This window comes from Crocodylus porosus, unplaced genomic scaffold (assembly GCF_001723895.1).
Source record: "Crocodylus porosus isolate Cpor-Errol unplaced genomic scaffold, CroPor_comp1, whole genome shotgun sequence".
NCBI lineage: Eukaryota > Metazoa > Chordata > Crocodylia > Crocodylidae > Crocodylus > Crocodylus porosus.
Genome location: NW_017728943.1, coordinates 66,430,687 through 66,456,749, shown reverse-complemented (window position 1 = coordinate 66,456,749; position 26,063 = coordinate 66,430,687). Strand labels below are relative to the sequence as shown.

At 40.1% G+C, this 26,063-nt stretch overlaps 1 protein-coding gene across 1 annotated transcript in view; it reads right to left on the bottom strand.

Annotated features, from left to right (window-relative positions):
- The window catches only part of TGFB2 (transforming growth factor beta 2), a 77,187-nt gene that overhangs the window by 10,761 nt on the left and 40,363 nt on the right, over nucleotides 1-26,063 (bottom strand). The window contains exon 2 of the mRNA XM_019549485.1: nucleotides 12,761-12,924. Within this exon, the coding sequence (XP_019405030.1) occupies nucleotides 12,761-12,924 (164 nt within the window). The remainder of the gene's footprint in view (nucleotides 1-12,760; nucleotides 12,925-26,063) is intronic.

Here is a 26,063-nt window from a genome sequence, read left to right as displayed (position 1 = left end):
AGATTCAGCCACCGAACTGGGCCGAATCGAATCAGGGACCGAAGCATCACATAGCCCTACTTTGCAATATGTACAGATGACAGTTGTACATGTAGACTGTATTACTATGTATATGTGTAATAAGATAACAATGGGAAACAGAAGTCAAAAGAGTCATCTGGAGCCGAACCCATGTTTGTTTTTGTGCATTATCACCTCCATGTAAAAGTGACAGATTCCAGTCATGTGCATAATCAGAATTTATTTCAAGCCAATCCATTCCAATTCACGCAGATGTCTACCAAGTAATCCACATCTACTAGTGCACCTCCAATCACCTGCACATACAGGTATGAAGATGCATAAAAAGTGCACGCGTGCACTCACGCACATATGGTAATGTCCTACTTAATCCAATCATAAGGGAAAGCTCTGAAACTCTAATCCAGGATGTATGTAGGGAAGATGTTCAAATAAAAAAAATGCATAAAACTAGGCTTTGAAGGGACCTAAGAAGGTCACCAATCACCCCTGCTCAAGTACACAGGAGCCCTCTTTGGTTCAGTTGAGGGGAATCAGACAGCAATGTGATCTTTTAAAAAGGCAGTGAAAACTAAGAGCTAACATTTTCTGAGGGGTATCTTGAATTTCTCTAGGAGTACCTTGAGTATTAAAAGATTGAGAACCACTGACAGAAATGGTCTCTTGCCCCACTGTACATGATTTATATGATGTATGCTCATACACTGTCAGCACTCCGTGAAAGAAACACAGATGCTTCGTACTTAACTTGCAGTGAAGGGCTCATGAAGTAGCACACACAGAAACAATGGATAGTGTTGTTTGGATCAGTAGCGAACATAACACACATTTGCTCTTTGGTGGTGGGGGACAAATCTTAGACTGGGTTCTGCCATTTTTAAACCAATCTGTGTGTGCCAAATTTCTGTTCTGTTACAGGTATAGACTCATTTTGTGTGCTGAACTTCTGTCGTTATGGGCATCGACTGGCTTCTGCTCATTTATACCGGTAAAAGTGTAATGTCTATACCTGGCCAGACAGAGGTCCTTATCTGCCTGCAACTGTCAAGCATGCTTCATGAACCTTATTCTCACAATGATGAGGACTCATAGTAGACCCAGTGAATCCCCTGGGATTACTCATATGAATTACTCATGGATGCATACTCACAAATACCAGTAAAGAGTTCTACTCTTTGCACCTTTGCAGGTTATAAGAGCATAATTTCCTGCCTTCACATATTATACCCAAAGCATTTAAAAACAAATGGAAGTTGCACAGTTTACCTACTACAGTCCACAGCTATCATACCTTAGACCAAAATCTTCTGATGGTACCAACAACCCTAATTTTCCCTAGTATTCTTATCCATTTTCCCTCTCACCTAATCCTGTACTAATCCTAAAAAAAGGCTTCAAGCAACATTTCAATGAACCCTGAAATTTTAAAAAACTGTGGGTTCTCTGCTCAACAAGTGTGGGTTTATATTTTAATTTCCCCATCCATCATGAAGTGACTAGGCCCTTCTAAGAACCTAGACCTAGGACCCAATCAGTCGTGAAGAACAGACAGGTTATTAAATGGAGTAATGGGTTAAAATTTGATCATAAATAAAAATCAAAAGAAACTAGATATTTATGGTACAGACCACATTCTCAATTGATGTTGCAGCCTGTTATGCTTTATTTTCATAAAAGTCATAGTTCATTATAACAGTAAGGAAAACAAGTCAATTGTTTGCAAGCGTCATTAAGCTCTTGGGGAAAAACGTGTGTGTGTGTGTGTGTGTGTGTGTGTGTGTGTGTGTGTGTGTGTGTGTGTGTGTGTACACATCTCTAGTTCCAAGAGAACACTGCATTTTTCAGTAAATAACAAAAAAGAAACAGATCAGATACTGGTACAAAAATTAAGGGGTGAGGACTGTTCGATTCTGTGTTCCAAAACATTGTACATTTAACTTGCTGTGTAGTTAGTGGCAATAAACAATACTGGAAATTTTCTGATAGTAGCAGAAATATGACACTTTGTTCCAGATGGGCCAGATCCTAAGCTAATGCAAGTCAGGGTGGCTATTTTGCTTCACTGGAATGATGCTAAAGATCTAATTTTTCATTTTTTCATTAATAAAAACACAGAAATGCCATGCTTAGCCTTTTCAAATGGGCTATTTACCTTCTCATAAAACTAACAGGGATGCATGAATGTGTAAATTCTAAGACAATAACCTTCCAAGACAGTACTTTTCTGTTCCTGCCCCTCATCACACATGTGAAAGGTGAAAATCCTACAGAATGATGCAAGCCCTTTTCAAATGACAGCAATTCAAACATTAACTTTGTCAGAGCAAACACAGTTAAGCTGCATACTAGACCCTTATCCTGCAAACACCTGCTCATTCGAGTAACTGTGCAAATATAGGCCATCTTATTAAGTTCAGTTGGACTGTATGAGCATGTAATATTATCTAAATGCACACATTTGTTCCGGACTGAGGACTCAGTGTAATCCAGGTTTGGTGGCTTGGCCAATAGCTATTGGTTTTCTTGCAGCTCCCACATTAAGAAATTACAAGACAAAAAAAAAAAAAAAAAAAAAAAAAAAAAAAAAAAAAAAAAAAAAAAAAAATGACAAACAAACATTCTAGGAACCTTGTAATTTACTGGTAGGTAGTTCTGACCGATGATCTCCTTAGAAAACAAACAAACAAAATTATTTGCAATTCAGCAATGACCACACGCAAACGCAGGCCCATATTTCACTGATGTACATGCATTAGAGCCAAGAAAACCCTAGGCACACATCAAAGACCAAATTTCAGCAATAATGAGGGCATTTTATAACGGGGCTGAAAATTACAGTCATTAAGTATTAGGAAACATTTTTTGGCAAGTTACCCTTTCTTAAAAAAAAAAAAGAAAGAAAGAAAGAAAGAAAGAGTTGAATGATTTTCAAAACACAGTAAAAGTGAAATGTACACTTCATTGCCATCACATTCAAAGTAGTAACCATAATCAATTAATGTGGGGTTTACAACAGTATTTATAGTGTTATCTTGCAAATGCTTGCCAATAATCTGTCTCTTGCCTCAGTCACACTGGGCTCCCTGATCTTCTCCCTTCAGATACCCTTGGCTCCATAGTAAGTCTCTTCCTTCCATCCTATCCTCTGTCACTTGAGACCTCCTTAATTCTTTTGTATTACAGCCTCTCAGCAAACTCACTAATCCTTCCTTCACTTGCCAATTATTATCTACATCTCTACTAAGACTTCCTTGGAGGGCTTCTATCAATAATGAAAGTAACCTTTCCTTCTGCTTTTTAACTTCTGAACTGAAAAATCCAGCGGCATATTATGTGCTGGTATGGATCAAGGGAAGAGCATTAGAGTAGAAAGTGTGTGTGTTTTGTTTCAAATCAGTTCTGAATTCTATTGGGGAAAGCCGAATACTCAAGTTCCAAATTTTGACAGAGCAGAACTCAATCATTCAAGTCTGTGTGGCTTTATCACCATGCAAATATCCTCCCTCCCAAACCTATTGGTCTGGGGCTTCGGATACTCCCCAAATCCTAGGTGCAAGCCCCAAGCCTGGAAGCTCACAGGGGTCAGTGCACCTAGAGTGCAAGGACAGGCCTCACCCTATAACTACACTTGATCAGCTGAGAGGATCATGGCATCTCCCTTACCAGGGAAGAGCATTAGAGTAGATATAAAATCACTATAACACAATGTCATGGCTGAAAATGGTTATTAAGGACAATTTCTTTTATAGTTCACCTGATGACAGTAGGTGAATTGACAAGATGTCATTACATGCTGTACAATATAACAGACACTATCATGTTTGGGTATATACAGTTTTAGGTTTTAATGAACTGTGTTGTTCTGTCTATGGAAGAAGATGTGTTCCTTGCCAAATCACAGAAGTTCACTAATTTCAGATAAGCCTCTCCAACTTCACGCAGCCCTTTCCAGGGATTAAGGTAGAAAACCAGATCTCCAGGTTAGCCCCCAACTTCTCCTCCTTCCACTGCTAAGTTCAGGAACTCAGATCAGATTCTTTTAATTTTAACAACCAAAAGAATCTGTATATTTGTTGAAAACCACCACAATCTTCCTTTCTCTTCAAAAGGCTTTGGATCAGGCTTTAGCTGAGGGCAGAATCTGATTCTCAGAAACTAATATATGAGGCTCAGAGTTCTTGCCAAAATACAAAGGTACACAGCCCTTGCCAAAATATATTAAAATACATAGCTCTATGATCCATTTGCTTAAAACTTGCCAGGCACGTTCTTCATGTAAACTTGCAAATAAAGGAACATACTGCACACAGAGCCCAGCCCACTTATATCAGGATGGGAGGTAGCTGCAATAGGCACAATTAATGCCTAGCTCCAGACTGCTACTATAGATATGGGGAAGAGGGAGGGCTAATGCGGATCAAACCTCTTCTTGTTGGAAGTGGTCATAATGGTAAGTCACTAACCATGTAACAGCACTGAATCATCGTGTGGCGATAGGATAAGGCATGGGAAAAAGAGAAGGACTCCTGGTCCCCCAAAGAGGACCCTAGTCAACCATGTGAAGGTTTGTACAGGGGTGAGTGCATTGTAAACTGGGGAGAAATGCTGGGGGCTACTTGGATTCTGTTCTATACATGCATGATTCATACTTAACTTGGTGGGGAGAGTCTATGTTGTATAAACAACAGACAAGGATGTACAGGGGGTGGGGAGAAGGGAAGAAAGCCCCTTCTGTGGGATTTTAAGATATATTGTATCATAAGAAAAATCTTGTGCAAAATGAAGCAAACAAAGAAACCATGTAAATTTACCTAGTATTTAACTATAACTGGCCAGCAGCAAGCTATGTTTTATTAAAATATTAACAAATGGGAGCCAAAGTCAATAAAACTAGAGCTGGTTTTCTACTCTCCTACCCTGTTTCTCAAAATCCTGGTGGGCCCTGTGTTCATCTCCCATCTAAGATCAGGTCTTTTCATTCCCTTTGTATTCAGCTGCCCCCTGATATCTGTATCTCACATTTACATGCCTTTTAGTTCATAGATTCATAGATGTTAGGGTCACAAGGGACCTCAGCAGGTTGAGTCTAACCCCCTGCCTTCGGCAGGAAGGAGTGCTGGGGTCAGAGGACCTCAAGCTAGGTGCATGTCACACCCAAAGCAAGAATCATACCCCTAGACCAACAAGCCATGTAGTGCCTTGCACCAAACTTTCTATCCAGTTTAAAATGTTTTGACTTATTGCATCCCCCAAGATGCTACCTTCCTCTCCAAAAATCTCTCTCAACTTGCCATGCACCAGCTTCCTTGCTCTGCACTGTCTTCAAATTCTCCTGCCTGGGAAGGATTCACTACACCAGTCAGACAGTGAGGAAGTGAGAGGAAAAGGATCTGTGCTCCCCACATCAGCAAAAAACTGGGAGCACTCTCTCTTTTCCCTTAGCAAGGGGCAAGTGTGCCCTCCTGCACACCTCCATTTATTTCTGCCCATACCTGGGACTGCTTGGAAATTAACAGCTTCATAGAAGCATAAACTTGCGTAGATAACAGCCTACTTCATCACATGCTTTCATTTGGTGTCCTGAATGGAGTAGTGTGGCAAAAGAAGTCATGTGTGAATCAAACAAAGCAAAAGACATCAGCTCCTTTTACCAAAGACCTTCAACATAGTCATTATTACCTAAAAGGCTCCATAACATGGCAGTCATTTTCCTAGTTCAGGACTTATTCAACAATCTTTCAACTTCAGACTGCTCTTTAATCAACCAAAGGACCATACTCCCTTCTCCACAGTACTCTCAGCCCCTGCCAGTTTGGAAACAAAGCCAAGCCAATAGTATGCAGGATCCCTAGACCCCGGAATTCATCCAAATACCATACAATATCTCTTGGTGCTTTTTGCATTCAGTTTGCTATCACTTTAAACAGATAAAATGAGCCAGGAGAAAGGAGACCCCTTTCTGCCCTATGTCCTGTATTCCTGCTATCATAGGAATGTATACATATCATTGACTACAGTAAAACTCAAATTAATGCTTCTATGCTCAATAGTGTTTAGTTGTGAATACAGGCAGTCCTCGACTTGCAATGTTTTGAGTTACAATGTTTCGCACTTATGTTTGTAACTCGACACCTTGTTTCAACTTTATGACATCAGTCTCAACTTTACAATGATGCAACACCACGCCAGAGAACAAGTTCGCTGCATCACTCATCTCCCTGGAGAACATCTATCCAAACTTCCTTGGACACTTTCTTTAAGAAAGCAGACGAGACTCCAGAAAAGCCTGCAGCCAAGACTCCTGAGAAGACTCCAGCCAAAAACCCCTCAAATCAGGTACCGTTCAAAAAGTCCAAAGTCACCTTGAAGAAGTCCTTCCAAATAAATATGATTGCTATTTACAATATAAATACATTAATGTAGCAATATTGCTCATCTATAATTGATCGAGAACAAAATTCTGGGTTTTTTTTGGTGAAAACAGGGTATCAGGCCTTGGTTCAGGAACCAATCCCCCATTTATAACATTGTTTCTTATGAGAAAATTGGTACCAAGTTACAACATTTCAACTTAAGATCCAGTTTTCAAGAACCAGTTGTGTCGTAAGTCCAAGGACTGTCTGTATATTTTTGTGTGTGTCAATTTATTAATTTGGCATCATGTGTTTTTTAAGATTTTGTCCTCAACCCCTTCTGTGTTACAGCCAAGAGCTGTCTGTACTTCATTAGTAGATGACATAAGTTCCCAATGATCCATGTATACGGAATACAGAGACAACTTTTTTTTTTCTTTTTCTTTTTTTTAAGTATTTGCTAGAAGTACTCTTTATAGGAACTTGTGTGTACTAAACTTTGCAGAACAATTGTTACTTGAAAGAAAACGGCATTCTGGTACTAATAGAAAGTATTAGAGAGAAATACACTTCAAATACTTTTATACCAGCTTCTTACAGACGTACCAATTCTCTCTTTTTGTAATATTAATATTTGAAGACAGACTTCTGCAGTTTGCAGTTTCAGATTCTTCAGTATATTTGGCACAGTGTAGCCTAGATTTCATATCACCAGAGTATGACTCTGAAAACTGTTATATACATTGTGAGAACTATCAAAATAAGCTATTTTTTAATCTTACAAGACTAAGCACATATGAAATCAACACAGTGACATGCAGAGCCTCCAGTGATGCTTATATTTCAGACAGATTGCCCTGGTCTCAGACTCTCAAGTCCCGTTCTTCTGACCAGTACATACCATGGCCGAAAAAACAATCCTCAGAAAGCCTGTTTCATCAGTACTGTCACTCAAAAAAGGAGAGGCCCAGATCTGCTCTCCATTATTCTGTGATGAAACAGAAGTAGCTCAATCCAAATCAGTTGAATTATTTCATATTGACACCAGCACAAATCAACCCAAGCTTTCAGTATCTTAACCTAGTCCCTTAACAGAAAAACAAGACAAAATCCTGTCTGAATGCTATGTGAGGTATTTGAAAGATGGACCGTGGTTTAAGTTTAAATCCCACTCATAACTGGGTAATATATTCCATGGCCTTCTGTACCTCAAAGGGATGAAGAAGGCCCTTAAAAAAAACCCCAAACCTTTGGGTGACTTTATTTGAAATGTGCACTCTTCTGTTTAGCTCTTACAGCCTGATCCAATGCCACAGAAGCCTTGGATTGGGCCCTCAGACACCAAGGGCCAAAACTCTGCTCCCAGTTTTTTCAAATTTTTCCCTGTAATCTGATATCCCACTTGGCCCCTAACCTGGTGCAGTGAGTTTTCCTCAGCTCAACTCTTTCTTCCTCTAATGTTTCATGTGGTGCATTCCTCAGTTCCACCAGCCTATCAGGTACCCATATATGTAGTGGCCTCAGATAACAACCGCAATAAAAACCAGCATTTAAGCTGCATTTTTCATGATGCTTTATGATGTGTTACCAAAACATGGCACTGTTTCCATAGGAAGTTATTTAAACATGTTATTGTTTGACAGTCTGTACCTAATAAAGCTACCTTAAAAACAATACCACAGCAACCTCTCTGTACAACTGGAATGGATAGGATTTTGCCTTGCTGTGCTTTTCACTTGTCCTGTTCTGCTAAGGTGCCTTTTTAATTTTGGAATGCTTATTTATAAAAGTCAGGCCTTTTCTGAAGGGTGCAAGGTATTTATTCATGAATACAGAAGCACCTTAATAAAAGAAAGATGTGCTGAAGCCTTCAAAGCAGACAAGAGCACTGATGAACAAAGACATTCATATAACATTTGAGCTTTATCTGATCAAATTCCAATAAAGCCTGCATTTGGCATAAATCTTTAAAAACATAGCAAGAGCCACTGGAAGATGCTAAAACTTGTTTATTCAAACTTCTTCCTTCTCCCTCCCCGCAAGTGCTTTATCCTCTCTATATTATCTGAAGCCTTGGTGTACATGAGAATGTGCATTGCATGAGTGTTCATAGATGAGAGGGCAGGGAAGGAGCAGGGTAGGGAGCATTCTCTTTGTTTGTGGCCAGGCTGGTTCATTTTTTTTCCTAGCTGCCTACCTTGCAGAGCACTGATGTTCAGTAAATACCATTAACAAAATGGCATTTTCTGTAAGAACAAACATTATGGAGTTTAAGTCTCTGTGGGTCTATCTATGACAGAAAGGGAAGACAGTAGGATTCCCAGAACGGAAGAATGCCTGGTTCCTGCTCCTGACAGCCTTCCATGGGTAACGCTCAAATGCTGTAGTTAGCATCTATGAAATGCTTCCTACTGTCCTACTAGGCAAATATTGGGCTCTACTGGGGCTGTGTGGGCATCTACTAGCTGATCCCTAGAACCCCAGTAGGAGGCTGGTAAATATTATCGCATCCCTTTGACTGATGGGAGCACAAACCTGATTCTGACCTCAGTTAAACTACTCAGTCATTGAACTTCAGTAGACTTGCTCTAAATCCAGTAGAAAGATACCAGGTCACCTGTTTAGAATCCCCCAGAAAGTTTATGATAGAGCAAAGGCCATGTTACCTTTAGTGGCCCTATAATTTCCTAAGGAAGAAGGAAAACTGGCTCTCATCCTAACAATCCTTAATCTAATTCAGGATTAGGCCTAGGCACTGTAAACTGGTAACAAGGGCCTAACTCTTGGAGTCATATTATTACATAAGAAATAAATTTTAACACTGTTTTGAACGTAATGTGTTTGCAAAGAAAACCTGGAAGACTGGTTCCTGATTTAAATAGGAAACTGGCATCTCTACGAGTCTGGAGAAAGACAGAAACTAAGTGCTTTATTCACCTTGATAGGGTGTTAACTCCAGGGCCTGTTCCCTTGAGTTCCTGCTAACATCATCCCAAGAGGATGTTGTGTTATAGGAGAACAATGCAGCAGACCTGGGTGACTTGTTCAAATGGCTACACCTTAGCTACTGGGGTAAATACAAATAGGCAGAGTTGCAACCAAGGCAGCCTATCTGGGTTTGAGAAGAGAGAAACCCTGAAAGAAGGGAGACACCTTATCCTGCTCTGAGGTTGAAAAGAGGGCTACACAACATTCATTAACACTCTCTGGGAAAGAAAAAAGAACACTAACAGTGCTACTGCAAACAGGGGATAGAGCCATGGGGAATTCATCTTCTAGTGTGATTCCGGGCCATCTTAATCTAAAACTGGAGTCAACACCATTTCTGGGCTTTAACAAAAAACAGTGCATGCCTCTTCTTCTGCAGAAGAAATAAGTAGGCCTTGTCTACAACACAACGTTTGCAGAAGCCCTCTCGATCAAGGAATGGGAAAGACAGGAAGTCACAAACAAAGTTTCTTATGACAAACCCCATTCATCAACCTGCTGGCTTTGAACCACCATGGCAAGAGTGATCCCTGCTAAATAGGTTCAAGACAGGCCAAGGCTCCTGCACAGCCAACCTTCACCGCTGGGGCCTCAGTGTTAACCGATCGTGCACTTGTGGAGAGATACAAACAATGCTTCACATCACTGAGGAGTGTCCCCTCCACAAACTAAGAGGTGGATTAATAACTTTGAACTCAGTTAATAAGGAGGCTATTGCTTGTCTTCACAGATTTGCATTTGCTAAATAAATAAATACTCTACAAGAGAGTGTAAGGGAACAAACCTGCTGCCTTCTACCTTTCCATTTTGAAGGAGTAGTTCTGAAAGACCAGGGGCCCATGTACAGGGAAAACCATAATTAGAATACAAAGCTGTTAATTGTGACAGTGACAGGTGTTAATTTCCTAGTCTCCTTGTCCATTTAGTCTTTATATTTTTGGCTGCAATTCTTCCTCCAGATGGAAAAACACTAAACTTTCAGATACCAGGATTCAGTCTTGCCATGCATGCTCTATTTATTTCTGGTTTCATATTAGAAAGTATGCCAAGTACCTCTGTCTCCTCTGGATCAATTACAACTCAGATAATTTTCTCTCTGATCCTATTATAAGACCCACTGAAAGGCAAAGTTAACAGACCTCTTAGTATTTAATGGTTGCTATCTCCTCCTTGAAGAAGCATTAGGGAAATTCCCCATCCCCTTGAACTGGCATCCTGCCTTTCTCTCTGGTTACCTCCACAGAGGAAGCAAGGGGGCTGGAGAAGCAACTCATTCCCTGAAACTGATGGAAGTGGGACTAATTTTAAAAATGAACAGAATCTCATAAATGTAATGAAACCCCATACATCCACCCCTGAAATCAGTGGGAGCAGGAGGCCAACAATAAAATAAAATAGTGCTTATGTTGGATATAAAGCCACATTGTTCCTTCTAGGCATGCTAGCACAGGTAAGCCCAGCATTCATCTCTCACAGAAAGGTAGGAAGTTAAGCTTGCATGGGGAGGAAATAAGATATGTGCAGGCCAACCCTACCAGCAGCCCTGCTGCTTTTGGGTGAAGCTTGCTGCCCATACATGAGATGCTGTCCTAGAAACATTGACAGCTGCTAGCTGAAGACTGTTCTTCAAATAGTAACTTTCTTTTTTTGTTGCATTCTCCCCTCCTTCCTCTATTAAACCAAGGGATTTGAATACATGCCTGGCCACTATTTTACCTCCCCCATGCTGCTGCTTTCTTCACTGCTGGAAGCTTCTAGCTATAATGTCAGTCACTTCACAGATCCATGGTTCTACTCAAGTTCTTCCGTTCCTTTTGTTTCCATAAGCCCTACCTCTAACTGCCTCAGGTTCTCCCTGCCTCTGCCCCAACTTTCACTTCTGGTCAAAAAAAAAAAAAATCATGAGTGTGGAGGAGCCTCAGATCTTTCCCCTTTGAGGAAGCCTCCAGATTCCCCCTATTTTACTATGTTCTCTCTGTTGGATGTGCAAGGTTTATGGTGGTGAAAAGCAGACATTTGAGATGTTGGTGCTCATACAGGGAGAGCCACTATTACAGATATCTTATAGGCCAGAGTCATTAACACATCTATGTGAATAACTGTGGCAAACTTTTGTTGATAAATGCATACATAAATCAGTAGAAAGAACATTAAGAGACATCAGAGGGAAAACTGACCATAAATATATAACAGAACTTCAGAAGCTTGTAAGTGAATTGGAAAAAAATCACTTCCACACCAGCTGGCCACACAAAGACAACTATGTGCACTGCAGGGAAACGTTGCAAAGTTCTCTCACACAGAAGACCTAACATTATATTAGGTTCAAATCCAGTGCTTGATCAATAAGAAGGAACCCAATTTTCACATCTAAAAAGGACCAGCTAGCTTTGGTCTATAGCTTCTTTGTGAAGAAATGATTTGATCTATTGCTGATGTGAAACCTCCCCTCTGTTGCTCTCCATGTTCCTCAGAAAAAATATAACCCTTCACAACACCAGTATATAAAGGCCAGAGTATCTGCCTTCTCCCAGGTATCTATAACTTACTAGGGCATATGTCTACTCAAGGCTATGCTCTACTATAACGAGCTACAGCTGGCCATAATTACCAGGCAGGTACTCAGAGAAGCAAAGACACTTTCTACCCAGCTCTACGTTTTGAACCCTGTGTGTGCTTAGTTGGCCAAATGGGGAAATTCAATAGGTTTAGCCTTAGGATCCTTTTCAGGTGCCTGATTACCTACATGCAGAAGCACAAAATGATGATTGTTTTTTGGAGGAACACTAAACTGTCTTTCATCCTGTTAACTGTTCACTAGGCCTGAGAACAACAATCTGTCATATGCAAATCAAAAATGGTCAAATTTTGGAAGCTCTCTCTAACACTGCAAACCCAACTTTATGATGTCTGAGGCTTCATTTTCAGAGGTACTCAACACATTACACATCTGACTGATTTCAACTGATGTTGCTTTTATGCTGGGCATCCAAAATTAATGGCTACTTGTGAAAATGTGAATCTTCAATGCTTTTTGCCTGAGTTTGTTCACTTTCTTAAGTGTGTTTAATAATAATACTTGTTTACTTTGGAGAGTTGTTGCAGGAATCAATAGATTAGTATTTATGAAGCACTTTGAGGTCTTAAAATGAAAGGTGATACAAAAGTGTAAAGCTGTAGTATAATTGCTATGATGAAACTTGAAATTCGTTTTACAAATCGATAAGAATCTTATTATATGAAGCCTGATTTTCTCTTCACTTCCATGTGTGTAAATCAGGAGTATTTCCACCACAGTAAATGGAATCACATCAACATATGTCAGAGGAGAATCGGGCACATGGTATGTTATCATAAAGATTTGGTGCAAAAATCCAGAGTAAAAGCCAGAGCTTTACCTGATACAGTTCTATTCGTTGCTCAGATACCCGTGCCTTTGAATTCTGCAAACGGAAGACTCTAAACTCTGCCTTCACCAAGTTGGAAGCATTTTTCTCCATCGCTGAGACATCAAATCTTACAATTCTGTAGTAAAGGCTGTAATAGCTTGGTGGGATGGCATCTGCAAGAAGTTAGTGTAATCTTTTAAAATGATAAAATACATTGTTCTCTCAAATACCACAATGCAAGACAGTCTCAAAAACTAGTAAGGGAAATGTCTGTAGCATGATTCAGTTTCCAATGGCCAATTTAACATCATTAACAATTTAACCAGAAAAATAAACACATGTGTTTGATTATAGAAATAGCAGATTAATAGAGATTAACAAACCATTTCCAACTCTATTCTGGGCATGCTTTTAACCTTGTTGTTTAAAAGTAATGGTGGAAAATTCTGGATGCTCATAAACTGGAAGAAACTCATGACAATTGGATATTTGGAAAATGCCTTCATACTTTCATACACTTAATCATATTTGCCAAGAAAATAGACTTTAAATACAAGCAGTTTGTCCTGTATACTACTCCTACCCTTCCCAAGTACAGAGTAAAATATTCAGCTCTGTAAAACATGTTTTCTCTTTAAAATGTCATGAAACTGAAAAAAGAATAAGAGAGGAAAAAGCAATAGACAAGTACATACAAAACTAGAATTGCATATACTATGATCAGTAACAAGAAATAACCAGTAACACATATTCATTTGAACCCTTGTTTTACACTAGTGAAGGGCAGGCACAGACATGGCAGCTATTTTAAGATTCAGATACGCTGAACTTGAAATTTTCAATAATAGTGTTAAAAAAAAAAAAAGATTTTGAAAGGGCCCCTGTTCCTACTGTAAATTTTGACTGAGTTTAACACACAAAGTACTTGCACATAATTCCAAATATGTATCCTCAAGGGTTTTGTGATCATCTTAGACTGTTCTACCTCATTTTGGCCACAAGCATAAATAGCAGACCATGTGTAGTGCCTCTAAACACACTCTGTATGTGTGACATTCTCCACACCCTCATGTCTGGCAAGAGGTTCCTCAAGTTGCAGAGTGGGCAAACAAGCCAAATTCTGAGATGAATCAAAGTGAATCTGAGGGCCCTATCCAATTCTTATTAATGCTAATGGAAAGTCTTTTTTTTCTATATTTTTGAAACTGAAAACTCTACAGAAGAGGAACAAAGAAGAAACACACATCATCACAGGAAAAAAGACTCAAAAATGGACAAAGTGGACCCTGTAGATTTCATCATACTGACAGAGAACACCAGGCAACATTTTAAAAATGCAACATTCTCTCTCGCCCTTATCCAAGTTAGTACTTGTTATGCAATGGAAGCAGAGAGCACCCAGTATATTAGGACTGGGCCCCTAGAAAAAAAAATAGCCCAAGTCCGTATCCCACAGTTTCTTAAAAGACCTAGGGCAGCCTCTTGCACAATAAACAGCCTTTTCCAGCCGTATACAGATATATGGGACATTAATCCACTCTGCTATTGACTGAATAAAGACCTTCCTTCTGTAAACTTTTAATCACAATCTGGCTATTGCTGTGGAAACTCCAGTACCCATGGTTTTATTTTAAAGCCAGGAATAATGGAAGATAACTGAGACAAATAATTAACAATGAAAATCTATAGACAAAAACTATGTTGCATATAACAATGTTTTTAGGGTGCTTGTTTACAGCTGGCAGAACTTTAGAAAAGTCCTGTGGCTCTAACCATATGTAAGAAGTCAGCATTTTGAATTTTACATTTAACATCTCTGTAGCTGTTCTTTGCATCCATTTTATGCATTTATTCTGGGTTCAAATACAATAAAGAACAACTGTAAGTAATAGTAATGACCCATCAAAGAAAAGAACAGAAGCAGCAAAAACAAGAAATAACATATTTCTTCTATTCTTATAACTTTCACAACCCATTTCCTTTGGAAAAATGACCCGAAGTCTCATTAAAAAAGTGGTGAAAGTAGATGCTCTCTTTTAAGTAATCCTTGATAAACTTTCAGATAACAAAGAAACAATCTAGGCACTCTAGAACTCTGGATTCACTATACATGAAAGGTAACAATTTCTTGAAATATTTACTAGCACCTATGGGTATGGGTAGATGAAACGGGGGCCCTAAATTGAAGCAGTGGGTTTTTAAAAATACCGCTTCAATTTCAGGCCAATTAAACACCTGTGTCCAGGACACGCCCGACTTACTTGCCTCTCCAGCACTGGAGAGGGGAAGGTGAGCTGCTGGTAGGCAGAGCGGTCCCTGGGCCATGGGGGCAGGGGGGCTGGTGCTTCCCTCCATGGCAGCGGCACCCCCCTCCTTGCCCCCCCCAGGCAGCACCCACCCACAGGCATGCACTAGGCCCTTGCACAGCTCAAGCAGGCAGGCTCCCGGGAGGAAAAAAAAAGATCATGCTTACCGCTTTGCTTTTTTTTTTCCCCCCCCCTTCTCTTGGGCAGAGCCTGCCTTCCCCAGCTGCTGCCAGGCTGCCTGCAGGGCTTCCTGCAGAGCCCCTGAGCTGCATGGAGCCCCATACTTTGCTCAGTGGCTGGTAGGGCAGCAAACTAAAACTCTTCAGAGGAGTTTAAGTTTGCTGCACCCCAAGTTATTTAAGGTGCATTACGCTGCCGAATTTGCTAGTGGCTGTAATTAATGCACAATATGCCGCTGAGGCATGCAAACAGCGACACTATTAAAGCAGTGCAAAAGCATTTAGCCTGCTTTAAAGTATCATGTACATATGCCTGTTGTTCTGTCTACATATGGCCTGATTCAACATGGCAGAATACTTTCTTTCCAATCGTCTTTACTGATCCCATTAATAAAAAAAGACTACTCCAAGTTAGCAGATGTAATGTGCTATAGAACAAATCCTGAATGATCCTTAAGATGGGTGATATCCTTGCCATTCTGCTGGCACAATTTTTGCTATAATCTTAAAAACAGAATTCAAATGGGAAATTGGTCTCTAAAGCTTAGACAACGGGACAATTCTTATCTTACGAAAGTACTAAAGTAAGAACAATCTCTCCAAGTACCAGGAAATTGCCTTCTGCTAAGTTTCCCTAAGCATATTGAACAACTTAGTCTTGATACATTTAAAAGTAAAAGGAAGTTGCCTGTGTCAAGGATTATATCCCCATTTGAGTAGAAACAGCCATTTCTTTTTCTGCTATGGAACACCCCAGCACTATTACTTGTTACTCAGCCAAACCTCATCCTATCAGGAAAAGAGAATCCTCAGTGTATCCCTTAGATTTCACATCATCAGGGGAACAGAATTTGCCCTAGCAATACATAATGGCATTACTGATGCATTCAGGATGAAATGCAAGTTATCCTCCCTTGTCATTTATTTGATGCATCAGCCTACAATTAGAGAACCCCAAAACTATTACTTGTTCCTTAGCCAAACCTTATCCTATTAGGAGAAGAGAATGCTCAATTTCACATCATTAGAGGAATATAATTTAGGATAATACTATGTAAATGTACGACTGGTGTGTCCAGGATGAGATGGAAGTTGTCTTCCCCTATCATTTATTTGAAGTACCAGCCTATAATTTTGTTCCCTGTGGAGAAGCCAAACTATGAGAGGGCTATTCTTTTGGCTGCATACACACATCCTGTTCATGCACTTTATCTGACATATATAAGATCCTGGTTCATCCCCCCGTGTCAGAATTAAAATTACATTCTAAACAATTTCCACCTTGTGCTTCTTCCATTTTTAACCAAATACAATCTGTTTGTTCACACTTTTTATCCCTTTTCTGTTTCTTATTACAGCTACAGTCTATCACTAATCTATGTGTGTATCTGAAAAATCTCACAGGGCTTCCTGGATTCACTTCTTCTCTATGTGTGTATACCTGTGCACACGCATTTTTTTCTCTTTACGGACAGATTGTATTTCACCTATCAAGCTTGTAAATGGACTTCAGTACCTGCTTGAGACCACAGTAAGCTGGGGCGTCTTCACCACTTTTTTGTGACTCCATCTTATGCCTAAGATGTTGGCATGCTCCAAAAATAGATGCACAACTCAAATAGGGTAGAATGGAATCACACTAAGGTGCCTACATCCACTTAAATGCCCATATGGAATGGAATCTGGTCCTATTTCTATTTCTCTCTACATTTTTTTACATAGATTTCACCTCTTTAAAAAAAAATGTAAGCACAGTTTTAGTATCTTACAACTTCTTAGATAACATACCTGATTTACTCCTTCCCCACCATTTACTCTACTCCACTCCACCATCAGGAGTTCTACAGTCAGTCAATTTCAAAAGTGTAAAGTCATGGACAGCAGAACAAAATCAGCTCTTTACTGCCAGAGGCCCCCATCCTATAACTGACACCACATGGAACAGACAGAAGAATCAGGACCTAAATACAAACGCATCAGTCTTTAGGCTTTATAACTACAAAAAGTATCTCATGGACTTTAAAAGGAGTTGGGGCTGGGCCCCAAATGAATCTAAGATTCTGTAATTCTGGCCCCCCACCTTAGCCTATGATTTGCATCTGTCTAGACTCACTTGGGTTCCCTGGGATACCCCTCTCATTTTGGCCCAATGGATTCATTGTATGGATAGAATAAATCTGGATCGTTTGTTCTGTAAGCAATATTGTTGCTAAAATTTATGGGCCAAGTATTCTGTGAAAGAGAAGAATATATGGGTGAATTCAACTAATTCAATATTGAAGGCAGGGTAGAGATGCACCTCACATACTAGCTAAATCAAAGAGATGTATAAGCTTTTGAGCCCATGCTCACTTACTTCATCAGATGCTATCCTGGTATTACAGCAAGAGCGGGATGATATTTTTTTCTTATCAGTGGTAAATTCACTGAAAAAATGTGGTTTTGGTTGTCTTGAAATTATTCCTGAATTTGACACAAATCTGCAGGATAGTTTCAGAGGCAGGTAAAACTGGGGGGCTTGATTCACAAAAGCAAGGCAAAGGAGGTGAGAGCAGTGCCTTGCTTTTGCCCAGTAGCTCAATCATTAGGGCACACACCCAGCTTGTAGGAGATTACTCTCCTTTAATGACTCCTTTTAACGAAGAGAATTGAAACCAGGTATTCCACTCCCCAGGAAATAGCACTCACTACTGAACTAGTATTTGGGGTGTTCTCAATCTCTCCTGTCAACCCGGTAGCATTTCATATAAATGATTACTCATTGGAGTAAATTCTGGAACTGAAGGGTCTCACTCACTTCCCAGGTAAGTGTTCTATGCTACAAATTCACTTTTCTCCACTGGCTCAGAAACTTTTTTAGTAGTTCATGTGAGGTGGAACAGCTCCAACAGGAGAGACCAAAAGAACATCTCAAAAAAACCCTCCAGCCTGATGGCTGACACAACTAAATTTCAGTCCTGGCTCCAATGAATAGTTAGTTAATTATAGGAAGTAGAAGATGTAGATTACACTCTCCCCATAATACCCATTAGTCTGATGATTAGAGATCTCCTGAGGAAGAGGTATGCTCAAGTCCTCCCAAACTGAGGAGGGAACCGAGTCTGAATGTTGCACCTTCTGGGTGAGTGACCTAACCCAAGGGTATTGGAAAAGAAAAGAAGACCTCTCCTGGATGCGTTTTGTTAATCTAGCCCCTGATTTTTATTTGCTTTTCATACAACTGGCAAGAATGATGCAAACCCCAAAAGTGTTTCATTTAGGCTGACAGGAATGCTCTTTTTGATATATACATGTTTTGGTTTTTCATTTTGGTGAGAAAAAACACAACATTTAAAAATTTTATTTTTTCCCTCCCCAATTACTCTGTTCAGCTGCCGGACCAAGCATTCAATTATTCACACAGTCCTAGTTAGGAAACATAAACAACTTTTCTTTTCTCGTTGGTAGAAGCCAGACAGGCTGAATTCACACATACACCCACACTGGAAAGGCTGAGAGCTTCAATCTAATCCTTCCATGAAGGGCTTGTAATAAATACTCCAAAGATTTATTTTTATTCCCTTTTGTGTTTATTAAACTTTGGAGGGTTTCCTTTTTTCTTTTTTTTTCTGGTGCTTTGCCCATACTGTATTACAATAGCTACCAAACATGGAGTCCCCCCTTTTTTTGCTGTTCTTTTTCTTCCCTTTAGCAGATTTACATGAATGGCCATGTAGTAGACTTTGAAGTAGCATATGCAAATATTTATAAGAGTAGCATGAATGTTATTAAATGCAGTTGTTATGCTTTCTATGCTCTGGCGAGTTTCCCTAACCTGACGATTAGAACCATTTAGGCTGTTTAGATTTCAGCTTAATGATAGCAAAAACCTATAGAGAGAAAAAGAGAGAGAGAGAGAGAGATTAATATGCAGCAGTCACCTTGTGTAACAGGGCAGTGTTTCTTCCCACCTCCAGTTTATATTTTATTCCGTCTACATATGGGTTCCTGTCCATGGCATCTCCTCTTTAATAACAATGAAACATGACAACCAAAGCAGTATGTATTAAGAGGTGGAGAGGACGGCAACTCATAACACATTTTCAGCACGCTTCTATCCTATCAGGCACATTCAGGTTACAAGTCCTCCCCCTATTCCATTAGAAATCTCTCCAAGAAACAAGAAACTTGCCTAACATCTGGATTAAAAAACCTCATGGCTAATTACTCTACTCACCCATGATGACCCTGACATGCCTGGAGAATCCTCCTGGAAGCACATTTTCCAGAATGCGGTTGGAATACACACACACATATATACACATAGGCCAAACCGGCCTGTGCAAACTCTGGCTACAGTCAGGTACTGTGAGTGGCCTAAATGGATGGTTCAAGTATATATCATCACTTTATGGTTGTCTGCTTCTTTTCTAGAGAAACCTGCTCCTGCTCTGATACTAGATGTTGAAGGCATCCACCTGTTGAAGGGGCCTTGAACTGAACTTGTTTTTCTGGCAGTGGTTTCACAAAGGCTGAATTATACCAGCACCCCAGATGCTGCACTCATTCCATGTCTAAGACTGGGTCTTCTTTAACATCCTGGTTTTTACCTGGCTCCCTCAGCAATCAGTCTGGTTCTGCAATCCTCTGATAACGATACTATCAACAAGGATTGTAGTTGATGAAGCCTAGGGGGAAATCCTTGAAAGTAGGGAGAAATCAGTTTAATGCTGTGGGCTCATGGTTATGGAATACCTTTCCCTGCAGATAAATGTGTGTCTTGTGCCTGTTTGCAGCTACTGTTATCAAGGAGGAGCTTGAACAAAATGGCTGGGCACCCAGATGCCTTCCATAGAATAATCTTTTGTTATGAACCTAATGATATAAGCTGAATAGATGGCCCATCCTTGACACTCTGAAGTCTTGCACATGGCATATATATATATACATAGAAATGCACGGATTAAATCTAAGCAGAAAGACAGGCAAAGAGATAGGAAGAGAAGGATTCCCTTAACATAAAGGCAACAAGGCAGAGAACAGGCTTGGGACCGGATTACTGAGACAGTGGAATAAATAGGGCCTGATGAAAATGGAAATCAAATCCAGCTAGAACTGTTGGCACAGTAGAATGGAGAAGGCCCAGTATGCCACCATTAAGAAGATGGTTTGTAAAGTCCTGGGAAATATTGCTATGGAACGCCCCCCCCCCGCCTCCCCTCAACAACTTGTCCTAGATAAATCTTCTACTCTAATTACCTAAAACCCTGGCTTGCTTTCATCAGTTATACTAACACAAACCAATCATGAGTTTTGCTAACATGAACCAATCCTGAAGTGTTTTTTTTCCTTATATAATTAACTTATTGTTGTATGACTAAGATAATGAACTTTCTTTTACATGAAAAGCCTATATATGCCTAATGTGCACCCAGCTGGGAATTTGCATATGTAATTTTCTTAATATTTTTATGAACTGATTTCTAGAACTCAGTGTAGGTCACATATCCTGTGATAGCTGCTGGCTAATAAAAAGGTCTTAGCTCCAGTGGCTCATAGATCTATGCCGCTAGCCATACTATCTCTGGGAAGCTCAAGGTATCCACACCTTTTAAGCAAAAGTTTTAAGTAGCCAGATGTATAGTTACCTGATTTTGTTCTGAATGTTCTACTGTTGCACTGATAGTAAATTTTAACAATGTATAAACCAGTCTATGACAAAATAAGAAAAGAAAAAGATAAGTTTTCTTCCGTGGTCAAAACCCCACCCGTGCTGCAGAGCAGGGAACACCTGCATGTTTGGCACGTGTGGCATCACAGACAGCTCTTCAGTGCTACATATGGTGTGTCTGTGCTCATTTGGATGCACCTGGTGTGTGCATCTACATGTGAAATTAAGGCGGAGCAATGAACTCCAGCGTAGTTCGCACCTTCTGGGAGTAACGTATACACATGTGCCTGGAACCACAGCACTTTGAGCCAAGGTGGAGTAACCCCAGGCTGGTAGGGGGTACCAGGGGTCAGCTCTGGGCTCCAGGTGGCAGCATCAGGCCGGAGAAGGGCTGGCTGGGGCACAAGGGTGCTAAAATGTGGGGCTAGGTGGCAGGCAGCCCCTGCACTTTAACACCCTCATGCCCCAGCCAGTCCCTGTCACCACCTACACGAAGTGCAGTGCACTTAATGACTCCACCGTTAATTAATCTACTGCACCCTAATACCAGTGCATGTGTAGATGGTGATGCTTTACTGTAGAAATTTTTAGTCAACCCTGCAGTAAAGCACGTGTGAAGATGCATCCAATTAGACAAAGATTTAATTTACTGAGGGCATGAAAAGGCATATCTTATAATCTTTACATAAAAGGTTAGCCAAGAATTTCCTAATCACCAGCTACTAATGTTGATGCTTTGGCTCAGAGAAGTCTTTAGGTGCTTGTTCAAGCTCTGAGACCAGGAGAACTGTATCCTGAGTCATTTGGCTTCCAGTTAGCCTTCCAGTTATCAGAGTTACCAATTCATTTGCAAGCTATTCCCAATATTCTGGGGCTTCCACAGACTTTTGACACTGGGAACTATAGCTCTGTTTTGAATTCTTGCTTTCCACTTTCAATCAAAACATTCTGAACTTGTCTACAGGTTCAGCAGAAGACAGGCAACTAATGCAGCAGTAAAACAATTTAAGATTAGTTTATATTTGCAGAGACAGAAAACCACACAAATAATGACAACAACAACGTAATCTCATTCAGGAGTTGTTGTCGTTTCCTGGCATTTATCTTGGCATATTAGCACAAGATATCATTTATCCATCAAACCTAGAGCTGTTCCGTGAAGTTAAGGATTCAATGCAATTCTTTTAAGAAGTTAACTGAGGATCAGTTTTTCAGTGGTTGTCATTTGACACAGTGAATTCAATAAAGGTGTCTCAGTTTAAAGGAGATAAAGGTCTGGCCATGGGAATGTCACTTATCAGTGCCTCCCTTGAGTTTTCACTAAAGCTCAAGAGCGTTGCCGATTTTTTCTTGTAAACCTGTTCCAGGGGAATTCAAGATGAGTATCTGTCTTTGCCAGATAGGTCATCCTGAGGAGACAATGAGGCTAGCATGCACCCTGACACTCAGGAACTGTTTTCCTCAAGCACAGTGGACTTGGATACTGGCATTATCCCACACAGTTTTAAACCCTCTTATGGAAGTTTAATGTAATCCTATTTATGGGTTCTAACAGTACCAATTTGAACAAGCTATTTTAGAACCGTACTGAAAAAATAATGTGTTCTGCTTGAGTTTGGCCAAATCATGTTATAGCCTAACCTAAACTGTTTTTAGATGCTGCAACTGGAATTATCTTTAAATGGTGCTTCTTAACTTGGTTTGAAGCCCAGGGTAGAAAGACCTTAAATTTTGCTATGTGACAACAAACTATGTGATTAAGTTGAACCTGATAATCAAGCCCAACATTTCATTTTTCTTTTATTGTGTATATTTGTTCTGTCTCCTTTTCACTGCCATTCTTGTGATGCTACTACTTCTTGCAGTCTCAGCTTGAAACATAATTCACTCTGGAAAACAACCAAGGCTGTGCACCCACTCTGTCTATACAGGACTCTCACATGCTGTGAAGGCCCAAGTCTGAGATAAAATAGTGCAACTCTACAGCTGATGCTTCTGTTATACAGGTCAGTGAGGTACTGCCCAGGCAAAGACCACCTCCGGAAGAATCCCACAACAATATTAACTGCAACCCCCAAGAAAAAGAGTTATATAACTTCATACAGTCAAAATGGCTCTTTCTTCTCTCCTCAGTTCCAACTTCCAGCTGATGAAAGACTGCTGTACCAAGAAGACAGGGCTGAAAGAATATCCATTTTCTGCAATAACAGTTAGCAGCCCTATGTCGCACTGATTTCCCAAAACATCTCGGCCTTAAATCCCAGGAGGAGATGGTGCAAGAGGAACTTCACTCCTCCAAATGCACAGAAGGATAGCAAAAATAAATACCAAAGACTAAAGCTACAGGGATCAGGCACATATTTCTAGTTTATCTGAACAGATGCCCTGTGTCTGGTGATGGCCAACCACTGCAGACACAGCCAACATTATAATCCCTTTATCAAGAGATGCAAGCACTTGTCTGATATTCTGTAGTTAACAGCAAGTTAATACAAGCTTAGAACCCATGCCAGCATGCAGAGACTCAGGTCAATTTGCAAACTCTGTAATTAATGCTAACATGGTGTTGACAGAGAGGATCAACACTTGCTGGCACTTAAGCCAAGACTATAAAGACCAGACTTTAGTGTTCAGCAATCACCAAACAAGATAGGTTTGTAAAAAAGCTCAACTCCCAGAAAGAGAATGGAACAAGAGTTAGAGCTTCCAAAGATCTCAGGAACCAACAGTTACTACTGTGGTATTTTGGACCTGATTTTCAAAACAGCTCATTATGCTCTGTGTTCTTTTGAAAATCAGGCACATGTTTTAATGCTGAAATGGAATCAGAGCTCTTTTGAAAGTCTGGCCCCAATTGTAGGGTCAGATTTTCAGTAGGCCTTAGCAACCACATCTCCATTACTCCATGGCTCATTTCATGTCAAATGCTTAAAGCAAAACCTTGTTCCCAGGCCTTACAGATTGGGTAATGGTATTAAAAATGCAGCAAGCAGACAAACTCCAAGAACACGCTAATTGTAAAAATGCATCGGACAGATCAGAAAGCTATCTAGGGGACTACCAAGAAATACAATAAATGAAAAGACAAAAAGTGTTAAGAAAAACCATGCATATACCCTCTCTTCCTTATCCTTCACCCGATACTGCTTCTTAGCCAAGCCTTGTCGCAACAAAAACATTAGTTAATATATCAGTGGGATGCTGAACAGCATGGTTGGGTTCCCATCTCTTCCTCTTTCTGGCCACTGAATGAACCATTTTAGGGGTAGGAGGGTGGGAAAGCTAAGCTCTGTCAAAGGAAAATGAGCAAGAACAAAATAGTTTGGAGAAAGGAGACAGAGATATTGCTCATGCTTGTTTCCTTCCAGTCCACCAGTACCCACTGCCAATATCCACTGCTGAAGAATTTTACAAAAATACAGTAGAAAGCAATATTGAAAGGATCTGGGTAGCTGGAGGGCAAGGTGATATCAGAAGACCACATTTTATGAAAGATGGCCATCTTTAATGCTAATATCCATGAACAGCTACTTCTACAACAGCTATAATTGCTTTTCAGAGGCTGATCAACTCTGAGACAATTGCCTGTACTAAGTATGCCCCTAAGACATGCTTTCTGAACTGTAAAACTTAAGTCTTTGACATTAAGTAAAAGCCAAGAGGCTGATAATTTCAGAAAGAAACAAATTCCCAGAACAAGCAAGAACACCATTTTTTAAGTGAGAGGAACTGTGGGCATTTCAGCACTTTCACCCATTTAATTGTAGCCTAAAAAATTACCATAGGGTCACCCCTTTGCAAAACTGAATGAATAATGAGAGTCTGGTTGCCATTCAAGGAAGACAGTGAGACTAAGAACTCAAGATGCATTCTCACCAGTATGACATCCTTCCACGAACAAAAAAGAAACGGTTTCAAAAAGAGTTACGGTATAAGACAGAGTCATTCTGAAAAGGAAATGTTCAATGAGTGTAGTGATAGAGTTGGGGTAACAGGTTAAGGACTGGTGTAAGTACAGTATTTGGAAACCGATTCAAATCTATAACGCAACAAAGTTCAGTGCACATAAAGTACTTTCAAAATGCCTGAAACTGGTTTAAAATAAACCTGGATGGATATGGTATCAGACTTAACTGATTTAGGTTAATTGGTTTATGAAGCCTCAGGCTTTTTGACTGTCTGTACTTAGTCTCACAGACAGGACATTAGCCATCAGAACTAAGCACAGATAGTCTAAAGTCTGAGGCTGAGTCAATTCAGTCTTCACATGTTGATCTAAGCTGCATAGATTGAACCGATAAACAAGTGAACAGACATTCATTTTTTGATGTCAGAAATGAAGCCACAAGCCTGCAGTGGCTCAGGCCAGAAGCTGAGGGGTGCTACAGCATACCTCCCTGCTCAGCTGCAGCAGACAGCTTGGGCCAAGGCTAACCCACCCACTGGGGGGTGGGATATTGCAGGTGATTTGCAAAGCATCCCAGGATGTTGGGGGGGACTGTAAGTTAACATGACTCTGGAGGGGATCTGGAACAGAAGTTCAATAAACCAGTTTAATCTAAACCAGTTAAGTCTGATAACTTGATCCATCCAGGTTTATCTTAAACTGGTTTTGGCCATTTGGAAAGTAGTTTATATGCAATGAACTTCTGTTGTGGTACAGATTTTAACTAGTTTCCGATCACTTATACCGGTTTGTGTAATTTCTATCCCTAGCCCAGGTGTGCATGCATAAACATACATTGTAGTGATTTAGCATACAGATTGCAAAGAACTTTTAACGTGTTATTACTTCACAGCCAAACACTGCCACTCAAGTAAATGCTAGACATGATCCTGGCCATTTATAATTGCTCTGGTCTTAAGAGTGCATTCCACTGAATAAGACTGAGTTCCTGTGAAAATTACACTCCTCTCCTGCACAAGAGATGGAATTTTAAAGTGCCAAAGCCATACAGAACACTCCTACTATAAAAGAATTCATCGGTATTCACTACAACCCTTTTAGTGTGCAAGGGCTAAACAGAAAATCTTGATGAAAAATCTTGGATCCAAATGTTCTTGAATGTTGGAAGTGTTCATAAGCCAGACTCAAACTGTTGAAACTTTTGGCTAGAATAAGAGGGGGAAACTGTTTGGTATCCTCTAGAAAAAACAGTGTTTCTGTCCCTGCAGTA